Genomic DNA, 21,729 nt, shown 5'->3' with positions numbered 1-21,729 from the left:
TCGTACCGACGATATGTCTGGAACATAGAGAGAGAAAGAGAAAGAGAGAGAGGCTTGAACTATCACGCATTTTTATGAAGTTTATCTTGAATTTTATCAGTAAGTCGTGACTAATGAAACAACCAAAAGACAGAGAAGTATATGACCCAACAAGAGAGAGGATGAATAGCGGTGGTATACTGTAACTGCGTTGACAGTGAGAGAGTGAGACGAAGAACTGATGAACCACAGTAATATGAGTTGCATCTCACTCACGTGATAGGGTATTATAAGGGGTCTTGGTGCCACGATCCCTTGAGATTCAGCTCTCTATACAGAGATTCGTAAAAAAAAAATTTCTCAAAAAATATATATATCAGTTGCATATCCACAACCAAATTCTGGGTTGAGAGAGAGAATATGAGGGAGAGAGAGAGTTAACATAAGTATGTGATACAAGATATAAGTAGGTGCATTACAATAACTCAAAGGTGTTGCATGTTGAGAGAGAAAGAGAGAGAGGAAGGGTGAAACATAGTTAGAGAGAGAGCGCAACGGTGAAACATATAAGTCAACCAGATGAGAAAAGGTTGTACAAAACGGAACGAATGCCTTTCAATGGAACGTTAGCTATCACCTTCCGATTACTTAATTTTGAACCCTAATCCACTCTTCCCATTACATAATCAACATTACAGTCAGCATGAGGAGGTCCCTGAGCACGAATAATCATCCTCATCATAACACACATGGACATTGCCATAATCTTCTTTTTCATCATCATCATCTTCTTCTTCTTGGTGAACAATGGAGGGCCCTTTCTGATCATCATATTCATACACTTCATGGTGAACGATAGCAGGAAGGTGGTCGATGGAATGAGGTGCGTGGCTGGGCCCAAATGCTCGAATGTGGTCCTTAAGTGAGCGCTTGTGTTTGAAATCAGAGCCACAGATACAGAACCAGAGCTTCCCACAGTTCTTCTCATGGGTTCGCCAGTCACCGCGCACAGCAAATAGTTTGCCGCACTTGCGGCAGGCAAAGGGCTTTGCGCCGTGCTTGCGCTTGTAATGGGTCTGAAGGGTTCGGAAGTCTTTGAGGGGGCGGGAGCGGGGGTGTTGGATGTTGTTCCGACACCCTTCCGCGCAGCAGTAACAAGGCAGCCTAAGCAGTGATGAAGGCTTTGCCCCACGTAGGGACTCTGGACCCTTCCTGTACTCTGAGCCGTGCCCCCACATGTGCATCTGCATAGCATTATTCGAAGTTGGAAGGCACCATGAGCAATCAGTTGAGAAAGATGGTTTGAGTTCAGAGCAGCTGGCAAAACATTAAGAAAGAGAGAGGAAATTACCTGCATGTTATTGTATCTATTGAAGCTCTTGTTACAGACGCTGCAGGCGAACTGGGTAGGTCCAACCAAGATCTGCGCCGGGGAGGGGATCCAATACTGCCCCTCCGCCAACACTCTCACACCATTAACCCCAACTGTCCCCTCCACCGCTCCGCCTGTCGCCCCTATTTGCAGCGCAATAGTCACACCATCGTCCGAGTTTCCGCTGTGCAAAGCTCGTGCGTGGAGTTGTTCATGTTTGTTTGGGCTCACCCTCTGCTGACCAGGTGGAGCAAGACTCAGAAAGACTGCATCCTCCTCGAGCAGCTCTTCCTCTTCCATTTGATCTTCCGCTTGCCGTACATTGCCTAGACAAGAGGTGGGTTCAGAAAAGCGGCCCACCCAGTTCCTAGAGCACGCTCCTGAAGGAGCGGTGCGCGTGATGAGCGGTGGGCTCGGACCCAGATGGTGGTGGTGCAGCATGAGGAACGGGGTGTGATAAATGGGAGTAAAGGAGCAACGACCGGGCTTTTATGGGAAGAGAGGTATTTTATTGAGTGTGTTGGTTCGATCTGGTGCAGAGCATCGGGAAGGTAAAGGAAGGATTAGAGGAAGTTTATTATGTTTAATTCTACTTTTTTTGTAGAGAGAATGAGAATGGGGATGCGGGGAGAGGTGCAGGCGCACGTGCAATGGATGGGGATAGATACGTGTTTTGGCGTTTTAGGGTTTGGGCCCGACAAGACACCGGCAAAGCAGGCAATGCTACTGCATGGGACCGCGTACCCACGACCTTTTCCCTCACTCTCTTTCACTATTTTTTTTTTTCTTTTTGACAAAACTTTACATTCCCTTTCTCTCTCTAAGTTCGTTTTCTCTATCCACCGCTTTCAATCATGCTGGCCGCATTCATTTACTTCAGACGTTCAACCTCCAAGCACACGGACACAAATCCCGAAGTGGCGCATTGCGCTTTCGCAACTTCGGTCCTACAAAAATAAACTACGGTGCTTCTTTACTAATAGCATATTTTTCATAATATTTTACACATTATAACTACTAGAAAGTTTACTATGGTCATAAAGTGTATAATCCAATTAGATGCCGGAATTCTTCTTATGCTGAATGAAGCTTGAAAATGCTGGTCAAATGCCCTAATGTCAAAAATGACACCCAAAAAAAGATACTATAGTTCATGTCTCTCTTAGAAAATAGTTTGTTTGGATTACACCAATTAGATCTTTTGAACTTGGCTTTTCTTGTTTGGTGTTTTTTCTATTTATTTATTTTAACTTTTTTATGGAAGGTGAACTTGGGATGGGGTGTGAATAGAACCCTAGATGTTCCGCACCTCTTGCCACTTCCTGCTTGATCCCGTTATCTTCAATAACCATTCAGTGCCTTGAATTTAGGGCTTGCAATGGGCCAGGCGGCTGACCGGGCCAGCCGGCCCAGCCCTAAAAAAGTAAGGATTGTGCCACAAATTCTAGTACCGATTTCAGGCCAGTATCAACCCGGTTCTGCGCAACCATACTCTCTTTTCTAATATTTTTGTTTTGTTTTGTCTTTATTTGCTTTGGCCTAGAAGGTCAGGCCAGGCCCGGACCATTGCCACTCTCTAGAATTTTCTTTTACCATGACATAATCAAATCCTGTATAAAATTCGAAATCCTTTTTGCCAAATTCGACAACAGCGGGGTTGAACGTACCATTTATCATATATGGCGTGCGCAGTCCACTCCAAAAAAGAAAAACAGAGAGGCCCCCCTCGCATGCATGTAGGAGAGAAGAAAAGCATGCAAGGGGATAAATTGTTGTTTTAATCCGGTTTAGGGGCCGGCATTGTCTTCGGGGTTAGGGACACCTGGCGCCTCGTCCTTTTTGTGGGCCCACCTTGTGCTTACAAACGCATGCACGCTGAGCAAGTGGTGATTGCGATTTTGTCGCGGTTTGTGCGAACGTGCCCCGGAAAGGTCTCCGCCTTTTTGTTTGGAGATGCACTTTGCCAGTAGGCGCCCGCTCCCTCTTGTTGATCTTTTCTATATTTCCCTCTCTATTTTCCCTTCCAATGACATTGCTCAATCTAGGTTTTACATGGATACCTTCGTGATGATTACAAGGAGAGTGCATGTATAAGATATAATATTGCATGGACCAGTGCCCTTTTTAATCGTGATGAATGCAAAGAAAAAGGATATTGAATGAATTTATGTTAACAATAAAAAAAAATTACTACGAGAGAACATGTAGAGGAACTAATTTTGCATGTGCCCGTTCCATTTTGGACTTTTACAGAGAATGATTTTGCATGGACCAATTTATTGGGAAAAATTTTAGTTGTTTGGGTCAATATCCAGCGTAGCAGCTACTGGACATGAATCGACTCGGTCTAAGTTAGATCCAAACCAGGGTAGGGTCCAAGTGGGTCCAAACCGCGCAACCCACTGTTGGATCCTGGTTTATGCGTAAAAGGATACAAAACTTTCTTTTGCATACTTTATAATAATGATACACTGAATTTCCTGATACATAAAATAATAAAATAAAAATCAATATCAATGAACGACTCACACGGATATGTCCCTGAATCAAACGAGGAACTCAAGGCTCTATATCAAATCCTATCGACCAAGCCACTCAGTGACAAGCATCTTGGAAGATGATTTTGCTGAATAAAAATCACCTTTCATTATCTCATTCTTCCTTTTTAATCTCTGCACTTTGTTCTTGAAGGATTAGCCTCCCTTTGTAGGGGTTATAAGTGTTTGTAGCTCTCATATTAATGGCTACAGGAGTTGAGATATAAGTGTAACTCCAACATGAATTCCCTTAAGGGCAATTAATTGAGACTAGTAACTTGTCACCAAACTGTTAATCCTATGTTACAAGCTAAACTTGTCATTAATATACAAATCTCATATAAAAGGATGTCATCTTTGGTGTCGGTGGGGGGGGGGAAAGGGGCTGGTCTTCGGTCCGCACAGGTGGCGGAAAGCCGTGAAGACCCTCTCTCGGACTATCGCAGGGATCCGCACACCTGGGGGCTGCACCTGTGGGTGTTGAGCACACAGACTCTCCTGAGTGCGAATAGGGGTACCGACAGTGAGAGAGATTTTGACAACAGATGCGCTTGAGATGCTCTCCTTATAGCTTGGGGGTTCATGGGACACGCTCGGGCAGTTCGCCCTCTTTGAACAATCACGAAGATCTCCGGTTGACTGCCAGTGCGGCTTGGACAAGGACTCTCCTCAGGCTCGCAACATCTCTTCCTTTCTCTCTCTATCTCTTGCTAGTAACTGGGATGGGATTCGATTATCCCTCCTTGTGGTTATCCTCTCGAAGGGGTTGGTTGGTTGGTAGGTAGATGTGAGGTAACCCAAGGGTCAGAGCCCATGGGTTCACTCGGGTTTGCGGATGTGTTGTTGACGTGAGGTGCTGCATGGGACAGACGGCATGTGGAGAGCGAGAGAGAGAGGATGTGTTCGCACACTCGGGGTGTCTAGGGGTCCACGTACTCAGTGGTATTTTTCTCACTCAAAGTTTTCTTTCTCCTCTCGACAGGATTAAAAATTTGGAAGCAAAAGACGATTGAAAACAAGACTAATGCCTCTATTTTATCTATGGGTAGTGTATAATAATCCGCCTTTTTATAAGTGACTTAAGCTTGCTTATATAGAGGATTCACCAAACAGAGGTGAATGCTCAAAAACAAAGTTTAATTACAATTTAAGAAATTAGAATAAAAGTCCCAAAATTAGGTACAATGACCAAAATGCTCCTACGATATTTTATGCTAATGACGAAACCATCCCTGCATGAGGGTCCTTCCACCATGGCCAGATCTTGGAAGCTTTTCCGAGTACTTGTGGGGATGGTTCAGACAATTTTCCAGTATATCTTCAATTTCATTTTGATTTTGAGCATTTTGATGTCCTTTAATGTACTGAGGCAGCCTTTTTCTCATGGGATGGAAGTCTTGCCAGATTCATGAACTTTATTCCTCAATACCATTTGACTTGAGATGTTCTGACACTTGGCTCTACATACAAATGAGAAAGGAAACTGTCACAGTCATTTTGCACTAAGTTTTGTCTGCTTTGGTCTTGGTTTGAGATTTCTTCCAATTTGGGAGGTCATCGGAAAGAGAGATTTTGACAACCAAGCGGATTTACTTCTTTTGTAACCTGGGGATTTCCACTCATCAGACCTTGGTTTGAATGTGAGAGCTATACCAGTTTGTATCTCTTCGGGAGGTGGTTGCATTGATTCGTAGTGATCCGATGTGTGGAACTCGAGCTGTGCTTCACAAGATTCTTGACTTCTTCTTCTTAAAACCCTGGTTTTCTTGTTTTGTGGTCACCTTCTTTCTAGGAGAAGTTTGACTCTGGGTCGCACTACAGTGCATGCCTTGGGTCAAAATGACGGGGCTAGCGTGATCTAGAACATTTTTGGATTTGAGGTTTTTCAGGTGCCAGAGGAAGGTGCTATGGGTCTTCAAAGTTCATCCTGAAGTGTGATGTCGCAACCACCATGTTCGGGGACTGATGAAGTCAAGCTGCACCACGATAGCGTGAAACCCACTCGTTTCGAGGCCGTACGGCCCTTTCGGGTTATCCAATTGAGCCCAAATTTGCTCCCCAGGGTTTTTTTTGGCATTCTGAATGCATATGTGGTGGTCTGGTATTTTCTAGAGCCGCTAGTACAAGGCCACAATTGCAAGGTCCTTCCTCGATGTGATGGCAGTCCACCCTGGTTGTATGGCCCGAGGCTTATTTGGCGGTCCAACTTTAGTCTGTCAGTGTCTTATGAATCCGTAAGGCCATGTTGTTGCTGGCTCTCTCCTTGTTCGTGTGGGGGAAGTAAGTACATCAAAAGTGACATATAACAACTAGCCCTGACGGATGTTGCGATTTGAGAAAAGCAATAAGTGCAACATTTGGAATGAAAACTTTATCATCGAAGTTGATCTGGCGAATCCTCACTAAGACATGTTTATTTCCTCTCAACAGTTTTTTTTTTCTTGATCACCGGCGTCAGTGCAATCCTTGAGGGGTAGACTTTACTGAGCTTTTCTGCTGGGAGGAACAAAGTGGCTAGTAGCAGATTGGACCGCACTGAGGAGCTTTCTTCGAGTCTTGCTAGAATCTGTTTCTTAGGAGAGCGTGCTAATAGGTTGCCTTGTGGAGGGCTTATGGTTCCATACCAACAGAATCCCCTGGTGGTCTAGCTAGTGGGCGCCGATTTGTGGGCATTGGTCCCAATCTAACTGGCACAAAGAAAAAATGAAATTTTCTTTGGCCATGGTGGACGGAGGTGTGTTTTGTTGGCACTAGGGCCGAAGACTTGAGGATGGCCCTGGGGCGGGAGACTTTTTAGGGGCGGTACTGGGGTCGGAGACTTTAAGATGGCCTTGGGGCCAGAGTTTTGAGATGTTTGGCCCTGGGGCCAGAGTTTTGAGATGTTTGGCCCTGGTGCGGGGGACTTGTGTTGGCTCAAGGGCTAGAGACTTTAGGATGGCCATGGGGCCGCGATTTAGAGGATGACACTGAGGCTAGAATTTTTGGAGGCGATGTTGGGGCTATATTTTTTTTTTTTGGCGCTGGGGCCGAATTTTATGTTGGCACAAGGGCCAGAGACTTGTGTTGGCGCAGGGTTGGAGTCTTTAGGATGGCCCTGGGGTTGGCAACTTGTCTTAGAGCAGGGGTGGGAGATTTGTGTAGGCATATGGGCCAGAGATTTAGAGGATGACACTGAGGCCATAGATTTATAAGGCGATGTCAGGGCCGTGTTTTTGTGGTCAAATTTTGTGTTATCGTAGGGGCCGGAGACTTGTGTTGGCGCTAGGGCTGGAGACTTGAGGATGGCCTTAAGGCTAGAGACATTTTACGCGGCGGCATTGGGACCGGAATCTTTAAAATGGCGCTAGGGCCAAACATTTGAGATGTTTGGCTCTAGGGCGGGAGACTTTTTAGGGGCGACACTGGGGCTGGAGACTTTAGGATGGCCCTGAAGCTGGAGTTTTGAGATTGTTGGCCCTGGGGCTGGAGACTTTAAGATGGCCTTAGGCCGGAGGACTTGTGTTGGCACTGTGGCCAAATACTTTAGGATGGCCCTAAGGTCGAGGACTTGCGTTAGTGTACGGGCCTGGGATTTTTCTGGCAAAGGGGGCACGAGACTTGTGTTGCGCAGGGGCCAGAGATTTAGAGGATGACACTAAGGCCATAGATTTAGAGGACCACGCTGGGGCCATATTTTTGTGTTCGCACTACGGCAATATTTTGTGTTGGTGCAGGGGCTGAAGACTTGTGTTGGCGCAAGGGTCGAAGATTTAGAAGATGGCTCTAGGGCTAGAGTTTTTGAATGTGGTGCTGGAACCGTGTTGGCCTAGCGTAACTGCCTTTACATGTTTTCACTCGAACCACGTGGATGTGGCACCACAAAGGTGTGTTTCATCAAGTCCTTTTGTTGAGGCATTTTTACCTATGAGTAGTGAACCTTGCATATGTAGTATGGAAGCGTGCGTTTGAAGACATTTTTCAGCACCTTGGGTCCCCGATGCGAAATAAAAGAGAAGCCAGTTAATAAAGTGTGATATACATTGGAATTTGCAATAGTATGAGAATGGCCCCATAACTGGTCAAGATATTCATAAGGACCTCAAAAGGCCACCTGCTAAATTTCGTTGCATTCCAACATGTCTAAGGCAGTGCAGATGAAGACATAGTTTTGGCAGAATTAGCCTCTAGCACCCCGAAATGAACTCGATAACTAGAACCCTATTTTTGGAGCATCAAATGGTTATGGTACTATATCCATTGGATCCGGCACGGTCGAAAACCCCTAGGGGTCAAATTTCGGCTTAAAAAAACACTCTAGGAAGAAGTTATGGGAAAAAGACTGAAACAAGAGAAGCCACACATTATTCCGGTGTGCCCTCCCTGCAACCAATCTCCATTACTGGTTTGGACAGTCACGACTAGCAACTTTTGATGCTCATATCTCACTTGTCAGAGGTCGGATCGCCCTCAAACTTATTGAAGCGCGTTCGTCTCGTCAAGACAAACGTTTTGATGGGTGGCACACGTCTCGTGACGATAACCGAGCAGGGAGAAAAGCTAGAGAGAACTTTACGATTAGAGAGTACAAGTTGTAGAATTTGAGCAGCACATCGACTCACTCGAGTAGCCATATCACGGCGTTTGTAATCCCGATCGATGTGAAACCAGTTGCATCGCGTGCGTAAGATCCAGGTCTATCACTGGTCGGAACCCCATGCATGACGAACGATTGGATTTCGCACATGAACGAGTTAAATTCAGTGCAGAATTCTGGCCACCGGAATCCCAAATTCTGGCAAAAACCTAAAATTGCAAAAATCTTCATTTGGGCACCAAAACGCGTCCCGTTTGTTGCAACGTGATCATGAAGGCATGCTCAGCACAATTCAGCGAAGAAAAGAATGAAAAACATCAAGAAAAGAGCACACTATTGATTGAAAGTTTTCAAGTTTTATGCGAATTTCAAATTACGTGATCATGTCTTAAATATGTGATTCATGGATCGAAATTAGTATCAAAATGATCGTTATGCCAAGCCCAACATGAGAGTAATCATCTTTCAGTCATACGGGTGCTGGAGCAACATCGGATCGATCAAGGAAGATCAAGCACGTTCCAAGTTTTCAGTAGGGACTGTTTTGGAATTTCCAATATTGTTAGGTAAGGGCAAATTCATAATTTTCAACCCATTTTTCTTATTTTCTTTAATTCCAATAAATTGTATTTTGTAGTAATTATGGCAAGTCTTGGACATCCCCCCATGTTTTGAGCTCAAGTTTATAAATACATGTTAAAATCATTATACAAGGGCCTTCATTCTGATTAATAAAATCTAGGGTTTTACATTGATCTTGGAAGCACATTTTGGAGAGAGAGAGAGAGAGAGAAAAGAGAAAATTAAGGCCAGTACCCCTCTTCCTCTAAGGTAATTCTCTCTCTTTGTTTCTTCTCGCTCCTCTCTTTCTTTCTCTCTCTTCTTGTTTCTTTCTATTCTTCGCTTTCTTTCACTCTCTTCTTATTTCCTTCTCTTCTCTTTCTTCTTCATCTTCACTGCTTCTCTCTTTTCTTGTCTGACGACATGCATGGTAGTAGAAGTGCTATGCATGCCTCTCTCTCTCTTCCCTCTCTTTCTTTCTTCTCTGACCTTTCCTTTTTCTTCTTCTTTTTCCTGCAATCTCTCTCCCCCTCTTTCTCTCTGATTATGTATTTTCTCTAAACATGTACGGCGATGGCAGCGCCGTGCATGAACCATTCTCTTCCTGTTTTCTTCTCTCTAACACACACGACGATGGTAACGCCGTGTGCGTCTCTTCCTTTCTTTTTTGATTATTCTTCTTTCTTTCTTGATCTTTCTCTCTCTTTCCTTCTCTCTCCTCTGATTCTTTCTTAATATCTATCTCCACTTTCCTTTTTCACTCTCTTTGATCGGATGCCTCGATCTTGCCCCCGGATGATCTGGTGGCATGTGTCTCTGGTTTATAAGAAAACCCTGGACTTGAGACCGCTCTCTCAGGAACCTTGTTCACATAACAAGGGCAGGTACCCCGGCTAGTAAGAGAGGAATCTAAATGTAAGGTAGGGACAAACCTCACCTGGGTCTGTGACTTACTCGAGCTGACTCGCATGGACATCCTCTTAAATCATGACGGAAAGCCCCCCAGTTCTTCAAATGGTTCGAGATCACTTCTGTTGACCTGTATTCTCCTGTTTTCTGCAAAGTACTCACATGGTTAATTTGTTAAGACAAGTGGGCTAGGGGTCCCGACGTTGTCTTTAGGTGAACGTACACAGGCGTGCACATTCAAATGGCAGAAGGGTAGTTAAGAACTTGGGGTGATAGAGAATAGAATGGAGCGAGGGAAGAAAAGAGAAGAAACTTAACGGGGTGACCAGACTGACACAATGGTTGGATCAGTGCAGTGACCAACTTGGAGTGGCAGCAAACGGGCTCGGTAACTCTGACTAGCACGGTAGTAATACTACTCGAAACCAAGGCCGATACCGACCAATCTGGTATGAAGGCTAATCTGGTGTGGCAGCAAGACTGGCATGGTAACTCTGACCAGTACGATGGCAATACTACTTGATAGCCAGACCACCATTTGCGGTGTTAAAGTAGGCCTGTCCCTTAGCCAAGTGAAAGAGAAAGAAGAAGAGAGAAGAAGAGAAGCTGAGATAGGAAGGAGAAAGAGAATCATAGATAACATTGAGGCAGCGCTGTCCACAGCCAGAGAGGGAAAGTGTCAAGGTCCGTAGACGGTGTTGGACATTGTCGCTCATGACTAGAGAGTGGGAAGAAGTCTACAAATGACGTTGAGCATCGCATTTGTGACATAGGAAAGACAAGAGAAAAGAGAGCTCATGAACAACAATGATCATCATCGACTGGGGCAGAAGAGAAAAAAAAACATAAGAGGGTTGTAGACAGCGATGAGTATCGCTGTTTGTGACAGGCGAGAGAAGCAAAAAAAGTGCGCAGACGTCGATGAGCATCGCCGTCTGCAACCAGTGAAAAAACAGTTAAAAGAGTTAGCCGATGGCGATGAACATTGCCGTTTGTGACACCAGTTTTGGGACTGAGACAAGAGCCTGACCCGTCACTCGAGTTGTGGCCTGGCTCACTATGTATACTCCAGGACAGTGTCACATGCGGTAGTGACTAATGCTGTGTGTGAACCAACAGAGAGAGAAGACGGCACAAAGAAAGGAAAGTAGAGAGAGAAGAAGGAAGGTGAAAAGAGAAAGTGGGAAAGTCAAAGAACGAAAGAGAGAGAGAGAAAGATATCAAGAAAGAAGAAAAGAATAAAAAGGCAAGAGAAATTTGAGAGGCCCTCATGGCATTACCACTATCGTGTGGGTTAGAGAGAGAGGAAAGTGAGAAGAGAGGGAGGTTCATACATGGCATTGTCATCGTCATGCATGACCTGTGAAAAGATAAAATCAGACAAGAAGATAAAGAGAGAGAGAGAGTGCAGGAAAAGAAGAAGGAGAAGAAAAAGGGAGAGAGGAAAAAAAGAGGGGGAAGAATGAGGCATGCATGGTGGTTAGGTGCCTCGATCTTGCCCTCCGGATTCTGATGATCGGACAGCACGTGTCTCGGGTTTTGAGGGATGACCAGGGACGTTTTTGAGATTACTCTCTCGGAAACCCGGTTTGAAAACGGGGGCAGGTGTTACCAACCGGTGAGATAGAAATTTTAAGGTGAGTTTGGGACTTACTCGGGCTGGCTCGTGTAGGCACCCTCTTAGATCACAAAGAAAGCCCCCCCAGTAATGAAACTGATTCGGAATCACCTCCCTTGGCTTGTATTCTTCTTATTTTCTGTAAGCACACACATATATGGCAAAGGTTATAAGCCAGGTGGGTACACAAGCATGTGCATTCAAAGAGAAGAAGAGAAGAAAGACGGGGGAGAGAAGAGTTCGACTAAGCGAGAGGATCAAGCTGGCTAGTAGTTGGCCTGACATGGTAGCAACGGGCTCCGTATTAAAACCGGCTCACTGGATCACTACTAGACGTCATTGCCAATACCGACTAGCTAAGCACGATGGTCAGTGTGATGTGGCAATAAAGCGGGCCATGTAATCCTGACACAACAACATTACGGCTAGACGACAGGACCTCCATGAGAGGCTAACCTCAATCCCTCTTAGTCGAATGAAAGAATATCAGAGTGGTGGTTATGGGGGAAAGAATGAGGTAAGAGAAGAAGGGAATGGACAGTAGAAGGGAGAAGAGATGAGAGGATAAAAGAGAGAGGGAAGGAAGATGTAGTCGGCGCTAGATATTGCCGCTTGTCAGAGGATGGGAGAGGGAGGAAAAGGACCAACCGACGCTAGATTTGCGCCAGTTGCAATGAGAGGGAAGCAATGGAGAGAGATTAAGCCGACGCTAGGCTTTGTTGATTGCAACAGAAGAAAGACCCAAACCGACGTTAGGCTTCACCGACTGTGACATGAGAGGAGAGAGAATCCAAACGGTGCTGGGCTTCACCAATTGTGACAAGAGAAGAGAGAGAAATCCAATCGGCATTGGATTCATTGACTGTGACAAGAGATGAGAGAGAAATCCAACTAGTGTTAGCCATCGACGACCGTGACAAGAGAGAAGAGAGAGAAATTCAACTGGCATTGAGATTCATCGACAGTGATAAGAAAGAAGAGAGAGAAGTTCACCCGGTGCTAGGATGAAAGAAGAAGAGAGAGAAATTCAACCGACATTGAGACCATGTTGTTTGCATTTGAAGAGAAGAGAGAGAAATTCACCCAGCATCGGGATGAAAGAAGAAGAGAGAGAAATTCAATCGACGTTGAGACTTCACCGATTGCATTAGAAGAGAAGAGAGAAATTCACCTGGTGTTGGGGATTAAAGAAGAAGAGAGAGAAATTCAACCGACATTAAGACCTCATTGATTTCATTAGAAGAGGAGAGAGAAATCTAGTCGGCGTTAGAATTCACCAACTGACAGAAGAGGTGCATGAGGGAGAGGGGAAAGAAAGAGATAGAAATGGAAAGAAGAGGGAGAACGAGAGAGATGAGAAGAAGAAAGGGAAAGAGATAGAGATGAGAAGAAGAAAGAGAAAGAGATCGAAGTCGATGTTAGGAAGAAGAGAGGAGATAGGAAAAAAAATAGAAAATAAGAGGGAGAAAAGAAGAGAGAGATAGAGATGAGAAGAGAGACAAAGAGGGGAGAAGAGAGAAAGAGGGGAGAAGAGAGAAAGAGGGAAGGGGAGAGAAAGAAGGGAGGAGAGAGAAAGTTACCTGCCCAAAGGGTACAGGCCCTTTTCTTCTCTTCCCTCTCTCTCTCTCCAAAATGTACTCACAAGCTCAAGCAAGAATGAAAATTTCTATTGAATGATCAAAGAATGAACCCAAGGTCCTTTACAATTTAACTTTGCATGTTTATATAGAATCGGGCCCCAACATGGGTGGATGCCCAAAATTACCTAAAATTGATGATAATTACAATTATTTTGAATTAAAGAAAATTTAAAAAATAGGGTGCAAAAAGAATATTTTTCCCTTGCCTAACAATTCATGGAATTTCAGAACAGTCCCTACTGTTGCCCTAGAACTTGCGTGATCTTTCATGACTGATCTGAGATTGCTTTGATGCTCATTTGATCGAAAGATGATCGTTTTCTTGTAGGGCTTGGCATGGCGATCATTTTGATACCTATTTTGAGCTATGTATCGTGTTTTGAACCACGATCACAAGACTTAAAATTTGCTTGAATCTTGAAAGCTTTGAATCAATGAAGCACTCATTCCTTAATGTTTTTCTATAATTTTTATGTCGTAGCGCACTAAGCATGCCGTCACGATCGCATGGCAAGCAACGGAATGAGAGGGTTTGGTCTCCTCTCTTCTATCTCCTCTCTCTCTCTCCACGACGTACTCACGGGTTTAAGCAAGAATGTACATTTCTATTGAATGATCAAAGAATGAATCGAGGGTTTTGTGTTGTCCTTTATAATTTAGCTTTGTATGTTTATACAGAATTGGGCCTAAACATGGGTGGATGCCCAAAACTACCTAAAATTGACGATAATTACAATTATTCTGAATTAAAGAAAATTAAGGAAATAGGGTACAAAGGACTATTTTACCCCTACCTAACAATTCATGGAATTCCACAACAGTCCCTATTGCTGCTCTAGAACTTGCATGATCTTCCATGACTGATTTGAGGTTGCTTTGATGCCCATTTGATCGAAAGATGATCGTTTTCTTGTAGGGCTTGGCATGACGATCATTTTGATACCAATTTTGAGCCATGGATTGTGTTTCGTACCACGATCACGAGACTTGAAATTTGCTTGAATTTTGAAAAATTTGGATCGATGATGTGGTGAAACTTGGCAGGTGGTCTTTTGAAGTGCCGATGAAGAACTTGACCAATTCTAGGGCCATTTTGAGAGTGTCGAGAATTTCTACTTTTTTGTAAGCTTTATTGACCTGCTTCCTAACAGGGACGAAGGTGTTAAAAATACGTTCAAACACAAGACATTGCTACTGCCATGCATGTGCTCAGATAAGAAGAGAGATCAGCAGGAAAAAAGAAGAAAGTAAAAGAAGAGAAAAGCAAGAAAGGAAGAGAAGAAGAAAAAGAAAGAGACAGAGAAAGAAAGGAAGAGGAAAGAGAAGGGAAGAAGAGAGAGAAATTACCATAAAGGAAGGGTGGGGTACCGGCCTAAATGTTCTCTCTCCTCTCTCTCTCCAAAATGTGCTCCAAATCTCTGAGTAAATAAATTTTATTAATCATAATGAAGGTCCTTGTACAATGAGTTTAACATGTATTTATAGACTTGGGCCCAAAACATGGGTGGATGCCCAAAATTTTTCCTAATTGATGATAATTACAATTTATTTGAATTAAATAAAATAAGAAAAATAGGTGTAAAATAGATGATTTGCTTCTTCTTAACAATTGGTTAAATTCCAAAATAGTCCCTGCTGAGAACTTGGGACGTGCGTGATATTTCTTGGATGATCCGATGTTGATCCGACATCCGAATGACTGAAAGAGGATCACCTTCGCGTTGGGATTGGCATAACGATCATTTTGATATTAATTTCAATCCATGAATCACACTTTAAAGCCATGATCACATAACTTGAAATTTGCATAGATCTTGAAAACTTCTGATTGATAATGCGCTTTCGTTTGTTCGTCGAATAGCATTGAGAATGCCATGAAAATTGCGTTGCAACAAATGAGATGGGATTTGATGCCCAAATGAAGATTTTGCAAAATTGGTTTTGGCCGAAATTTGGGATTTTGGTGGCCGAAATTCTGCAGTGACTTCTACTTGATCATGCGCGAAATCCAAGAGTTCATTAGGCACGGGGTTAAGACCAGTGATAGCCACGGACCTTACGCACGCGTTGCACCTCGCGTCAATCGGACTCATGGACACTGTGATATGGCCGCTCGAGTGAGTAATGTACTGCTGAAAATTTGCAACTCGTGTCTTCGAATCGCAAAATTCTCTCTAGCTTTTCTCCCTGCTCTGACATCGTGACAAGACGTGCTACATATCAAAACGTTTGTTTCGACGAGGCGAACACGCTCCAACAAGTTTAAGCGCGATCCGATCTCGGACAAGTGAGATATGGGCATCGCAAGTTCACTATTTGTGACTGTGTTTTAATGGAGACTGGCTGCAGGGTGGCTATACAGGAATAGTGTGCAGCTCCTTTTGTTTCGATATATCACCCATAACGTTGTTTTAGAGTGCTTGTTTAAGCCAAAATTTGACCCCTAAGGGCTTCTGACAATGTCAGATCTAATGGCGGTGGTCCCACAGTCATTTGATGCTTTGAAAATAGGGCTCTAGTTATAAGGGTCTATTTTAGGGTGCTAGAGGCTAATTCTTCCGAAACTGTTTCTTCTTCTGCACTACCCTAGACATGTCGAATTGTGGCAGGTAGATTTTTGAGGTCCTTACAAAGATCTTCACTTGTTTTGGGGCCATTATGAGACTCTCAAAATTTCCACTATATGTCAAGGCTTTATTGATTGGCGTCTCTTTTATTCCGCATTGGGGACCCAAGGCATTGGAAAATGTTTTCAAACAGCTTGCCCCATCGAATTTTTTGCTTCAGGAGAAGCGAGAAGGACAACATTCGGAAAATTTCCTCTGGCCTTATTTCTTTTTCCTTCCTAGCCACAGGACCACGTGAACGTTGAGCATAAATCCAAGCAATGCTATAACTAGGATGCTTAGACGTTTGGATGGATTTGTAGCAAATCCATCCGTTGAGACTTTAGGGGAGAAGAGACAATGAGGGATCATGTCGAGGTCCTAATCCTCAAGGGACTGTAGAGATTATTTTTTAAGTCCTTACCCTATCGGATGGTACCCCAAACGGCCAAATTCTTATTTAGAAGGAAGTGGTATTTACAGTCCTCACCTTGTCGGACGATACCCATAAGGGTAAAATTTTTCTTTAGGAGGGATTGATATTTACAGTCCTCACCCTATTGGACGGTACCCAAAAGGGCCGAATTTTTCTTTAGGAAGGATTCGTATTTACAGTCCTCACCCTGTCAGACGGTACCCATAAGGACCAAATTTTTCTTTACGAGAGATTGGTATTTACAGTCCTCACTCTGTCGGATGGTACCATAAGGGAAAATGTTTTCTTCAGGAGGGATTGGTATTTACAGTCCTCACCCTGTCGAATGGTACCCATAAGGACCAAATGAAATGAGACGAAGTGAGGGAGAGAAACATGCACAATACTACCGATTTCGTGCATGTGACAAAAAGGTTGGGGCATGCATGATTCTGTCACCACCACATGTGTTTGAGAGATCTTATTTAATCATCCCCCTCATCCTTAAGGACTCTCCATAGTTTTGTGGGATCTTATCGAGGCTCTCACCCCTGCATGAGCTATTTGTTTGGAGGATCTTATCAAGGCTCTCACCACCACGTGATCCGTTTGTGATTCCACCAGTTGAGGACTTTGCGTGTCCTTCACTGGTCAGAATCAAAACTTTCTAGTGATTCTCCCACTGTTTGAACCCGTTTGTGTTTGGACTTAGGCTGTGGAATTTTTCTTTGAAGCTCGTCTTTTTGGGTCCAGATGGCAAACATGCTGACACTAGGGTTTTTTCTTGAAGTGTGGGCTAAAGCTGCGATGGTGAATGATGCATCAACCTGCTTTATTGGTCCAAGCGCCTTTTGCATGTTTTCACTTTGGACTGGGGAAGTGGCGCCCTAGAGATGGTTTTCACCAGCTTCCTTTATTTTCGGGGCTCTTTTACCCATGACCTTGGGACCATGTCCACCCTTTTCATTAGTTTTTTCCCACAACACCCTTTCAAGTTTTCACCGTGTCGGGTTTTATTTTTGGACATTTTTACTCACGGTTTCATGACCGTGCCCGTCCCTTTCATTCTCTTTTTTTTTTTTTTTTTTTTTTTTTTTTTGACATTTTTACCCATGACGACCTTGTGAGTTTTCGTCATGTCCATATCTTTTCTTCTCTTTTAAGTGGGGGTGTGTTTAAGGTCATGCCTCCGGGACCTTATGTGAAACAGTTTAAAGTCGTGTAGCCTGAACATGACTATGGTTTTAGGTCATACAGCTGGACCATGGTGGCAATGGATAATGTTAGCATGTAAGGTGGATAGGTGGTGACCCACTAGCTGGCGACTAGTGTGGATGGCGTAATGACTCGCCGTTTCGATAGCATTGGTGAGATTCAATGGGGAATGATGAATATGGGATGAGCAAAAAAGGTGTTGTGCGCGCATGTGTGGAAGTGTGTTTAAATTCCTGCGTCCGGGACTTTGTGCGAAGCCTTTTATCGTCATGTGCCTAGGACATGACTATAGTTTTGGGTCATACAGTTGGACCTTGTCTATGCAGTTTAAAGTCATATAGTTAGAAATATGCAGTTTAAGGTCGTGCAACTAGATTTCGCTACAGTTTAAGATCGTATAGTTTGGACCAAGCAGTTTAAGGCCGTGCATCTAGACCACCGCTACAATTTAAGGTCATATAGTTCAGACCATGTAGTTTAGGGTAGTACACTTAGACCACCACTACAGTTTAAGGTCATATAGTTCAGACCATGTAGTTTAGGGTTGTGCACCTAGACTATTGCCTGATGAGGGAATGCTACTCCCTGGGGAGCAAGGCCGTAACTAGAGAATTGACTCCCTGGGGATATAATGACTATCGGGTTGATGCAAGGACTCCCTGAGGATGTAGTACAGTGGCCTACTTCCTGATTCTATTGGGGATGACAGGTCACGACTTGGGTGTAGCTCCATTGGGGATAGTGGTGGACCACAGACGGCAGTGCTAAGGCCTGACACACACGTGGCATTAGCCTGAGAGGCATACGCACGATGCTAGGCAGAGTGAGGAACACGACATTGACACTGGCTTGGAGAGAAGTAGATGGTGTTGAGCACAGACAACGCTGGCCCTTGAGTGTTGTAGATGGTATTGGCTTTTGGAGACGCTGACAGTGTTGAGCGCAATCGACGTTGGTCCCAGCTCGAGCCTCAAGCTTGAGCCAGACCCAATCCAGCCCACTGGTGCTCAGCATGTTCAGGTGGCAGTAGGTCGCAGACAGCTGTGGCTCGTAGACGACAGTAGGAGCTTGAGTTCGGGCCTCGGGTTTAGCCTGCCCGGGCCTGGTCCTATCGTCGTCTGGTCCTCAAAGACTTAAGCGGCATTGGGAGATTGCGAGGGACCCTTTGTGGGATCATTGTCTATAAAAGGGGGTAAAACCCCATTTCACTATTTTACTAAAGGAAAACAATGAGAAGTGAGGTTTAGAGAGAGAAAGGAGCAAAACTCTGGTGGGGGACCTCCGGCAAGACCAGGGTGTACAAGGAACACAAGGATTCGTCGGCAAGGCTTTAGCTGGTTTAACGCAGCCGCAGGGTGTTTGCAAGGTTTTGCCGAGATGTTCCAATGCCTTGGGTGAAGAACAGAGGGCTTGGGTGAAGAAAGTAGTGATGGTAGGTTGGCGAAGGTGTTTTCGGCAAGGGCATTGAGATACCAGAAAAGTAAGGGAGAAGAGAGAGTCGTGGGCTCGACAGTGGACTACAGGCAGGCTCCTAAACAGGGAAAGGGAGTTCCAGTAAGGAAAAGGGGGGCACTAGTAGGACTGCAGGATCAGTGGTGTTCAACAGGTTTGGGGTAATGGAAGAGCGAGAAAAAGGGAGTCTCGGTGGGTTACGAAGGTGTTCTGGCAGGGACTTTGGGATACCGGAGAGGTGAGAAGGGAGAAAACAAGGTCAAGGGTCCCCGACTATTTTCTGGGGCCTCTGGTGATTCCCAGATAGTTTTTTTTAAGTCATTGGCAGGGAGAGGGAAAGGTTGAGGAGGGTTTTTCGGAACCATAATGGTGTCCCAGCGGGTTTTAGGGAACTGGAGAAGTGAGAAAAAGGGAAACCGAGAGGCCACAAGAGGTTTTCACGAAGATCTGGGTATTTTCTCGATGGTCTTTATCCTTGGTAAGGAGGGAGAAGAGTTTGGCAGTGAGTTTTCGACAAGCGAAGTGATGTCTCCGACAAGAAGGAGAGAACACCGGCGAGAACCCGAAGGGCTACGGAGACTGCAACGGTCAAGGGAGGTGAACGGTCATAGGAAGGTGGACCGTTCCCTGGAGGTGGACTGTAGCTGAGGAGTAACAGATGGGGAAGCAAAGGGTCGTGAGCATTGAATGCTCACTGGGAATCGAATGGGCAGTGAGAATTGGCATGCACGACGCTACGTTGCATGCGGCGTTGTCTTCGTACAATAATGGGTGGCACTCGTTGATGGTCATGCCCACTGTTGAGTTGCACGTAGCGATGGTTGCACGCAGCGTTGAGTCACTTGTGGCGATGGTCAGACACGGCGCTGAATTGCACGCAGCAACGACTGCTAGTAACACATGGTGTTGAGTTGCACATGGCGATGACCATGGATGGCGGTGCATTACGGAGACCAAGCATGATAACGTATGAGAAGGCATGACCCCTATGGTCTGTTGGAAGCCATGCCCTCCAGCACAACGATGAAGTCTATGTTGTTTTGACAAAGGGCATTCTTCATGGGCCGGTTCCTTGCCAAAGAAGTCTACTTTGTATGTCTGATAGACTCTATCAAAAAACTTCTTTCTTGATCTGACAATCAACCGTACTCGTCAGATGAATTGAAGATGTCTCGAAAATGGTTGGTCCTCCTCTGAAGCAAGAGCAACACTGCATTGAAGGAGGTATTTGTCAGCTAACTCAAAAATAGTTGGTCCTCCTCGGAAGCAAGAGCAACGACTGATAGTATATCTGTAACTTCCCTAATAATGGGCTTTTGACTGTTACTTGTAATCCTTTTTAATGCGATAAAAGAAATGAATTTCTTTTGAATTGGCTTGCTATCTTTCTTTTCCATTTCCTTCTTTTTCCTTTTTATTGCATACACCGCATTTTAGAAGCACATCAGGGATAATACTTCTTTAGGTATTGCTCATTTATAGGGGCATTGTCTCTTCTCCATCAGAATTTGCTAGTATATAAGCCCCATTCGGCGTGTCCTTTTTTATTATGAACGGAACAATCGGCCTTTTGACTACTAGAACTTAATCCCCGCGAGCGAATGAGCGAACCTTAACAGACTTGTCAAAGGCTCTCTTCATCCTCCCCGGGTTGAGCTCGAGGTTCTGTTGCCCCTCAAGCTTATTTTCATCAAGGACATCCAACTCCTGATAACGGAGTTTGACCCTCTCGTCTTCTATCAACCCTTGGTGCACAATGACATGGAGTGAGGACAGTTGGACCTCAAGGGGTAGAACTGCCTCTCATCTGTAGACTAGGGAATAAGGGGGGGAGTCAGTCGAATTCTGTGTGGTAGTGCAATAGGCCCATAGAGCTTCAGACAGCTTCTCATGCCAGTTTTTCTTGGACTTTGATACTGACTTTCTCAGAACTCTGCACAGGGTTTTATTGAATGCCTCAGTTAACCCATTGGCTCGAGGGTGGTACATAGGTGAGTACTTCCACTCAAAATCGAATTGGTTAACTAGGCGATCAATGTGATGGCTTCTAAACTGAGGACCATTATCAGAAATGCTCTGGGCTGAGTCCCCGAACCAGTATATGATGTGATGGCGCATGAAACTAGCGATGGTGGATCTGGGAGCTTGCTTGTGGGGAATTGCTTTGGCCCACCTGGAGAAGTAGTCTGTGGATGCTAGAATGAAGGCATGACCCATGGAAAAATGTTGATCAATGGGCCCTACAATTCCGTACTCTATTGTGAAAAGGGCCATGATGCCCTTGTAGGATGGAGAGGTTCTTGAGGCTAGGGAATAAGGCTTGAGTGCATTTGGCAAACCTGGCATCTTTTAGTATAATTTTGGGCATCAGCAACCATTGAAGGTCAGTAATACCACAACCTACGTATGCGCTCATACAACTTAGGACTAGATTGATGCAGCCCACATATGCTTGAATATACCTCTTCTAGCACCTTATTTTCCTCTTGCGCATCCACACACCTGAGGAGAATTCCATCAAAGGACTGCCAAAAGAAATATCTCTGTCAAGGCGGGTGTACTTGGTAGAGCCGTATCAGACACCATTACAATTAGTTCGAACCTCGGGTAGTCTCCCATACTGTGTGAAGTTCATGATAGGCTCCCTCCAGTCTTCCACCTACTCGATCTCTGGATAGATCAGGTCGAAGAATGCATGCTCTTGTTTCTCGACCTTGATCCTTGACTTGGTAGTTCCTGTTCGACCATGACGACATCCCTGGTGGCCAGGAGTGCCCCGAACGGGTAAGGCAGACATTAAGGGAAGCTGTCTCTTTCATCATATAGATCGACCTTAGTTCTCAACTGGACGT

The 21,729-nt window shown here is 44.7% G+C and overlaps 1 protein-coding gene across 1 annotated transcript; it reads right to left on the bottom strand.

Annotated features, from left to right (window-relative positions):
• Window positions 1-430: 430 nt before the first annotated feature.
• LOC18426854 (zinc finger protein WIP6) lies at window positions 431-1,911 on the bottom strand. The gene is made up of 2 exons (XM_006833491.4): window positions 1,331-1,911; window positions 431-1,223 (listed from the first exon to the last, which is right to left on the bottom strand). Exons 1-2 carry the CDS (start codon window positions 1,790-1,792, stop codon window positions 678-680), a joined length of 1,008 nt encoding a protein of 335 aa, XP_006833554.3. The 5' UTR covers window positions 1,793-1,911; the 3' UTR covers window positions 431-677.
• Between the last annotated feature and the right edge of the window lie 19,818 nt (window positions 1,912-21,729).

Source organism: Amborella trichopoda, chromosome 12 (genome assembly GCF_054954075.1).
Source record: "Amborella trichopoda isolate Santa Cruz 75 chromosome 12, AtrichopodaSantaCruz75HAP2 v2.0, whole genome shotgun sequence".
In the NCBI taxonomy this organism is placed as follows: domain Eukaryota; kingdom Viridiplantae; phylum Streptophyta; class Magnoliopsida; order Amborellales; family Amborellaceae; genus Amborella; species Amborella trichopoda.
Note: the sequence above shows the minus strand (reverse complement) of the source record. Positions and strands in the feature narration are given on the sequence as shown.

Bases quoted from the DNA above. Each gene is read 5' to 3' on its own strand.
- LOC18426854 (XM_006833491.4), bottom strand. From the start codon at position 1,792: ATGCTGCACCACCACCATCTGGGTCCGAGCCCACCGCTCATCACGCGC. The intron at 1,224-1,330 runs GTAATTTCCTCT...AATGCTATGCAG, and splicing joins ATAGATACAATAACATGCAG to ATGCACATGTGGGGGCACGG.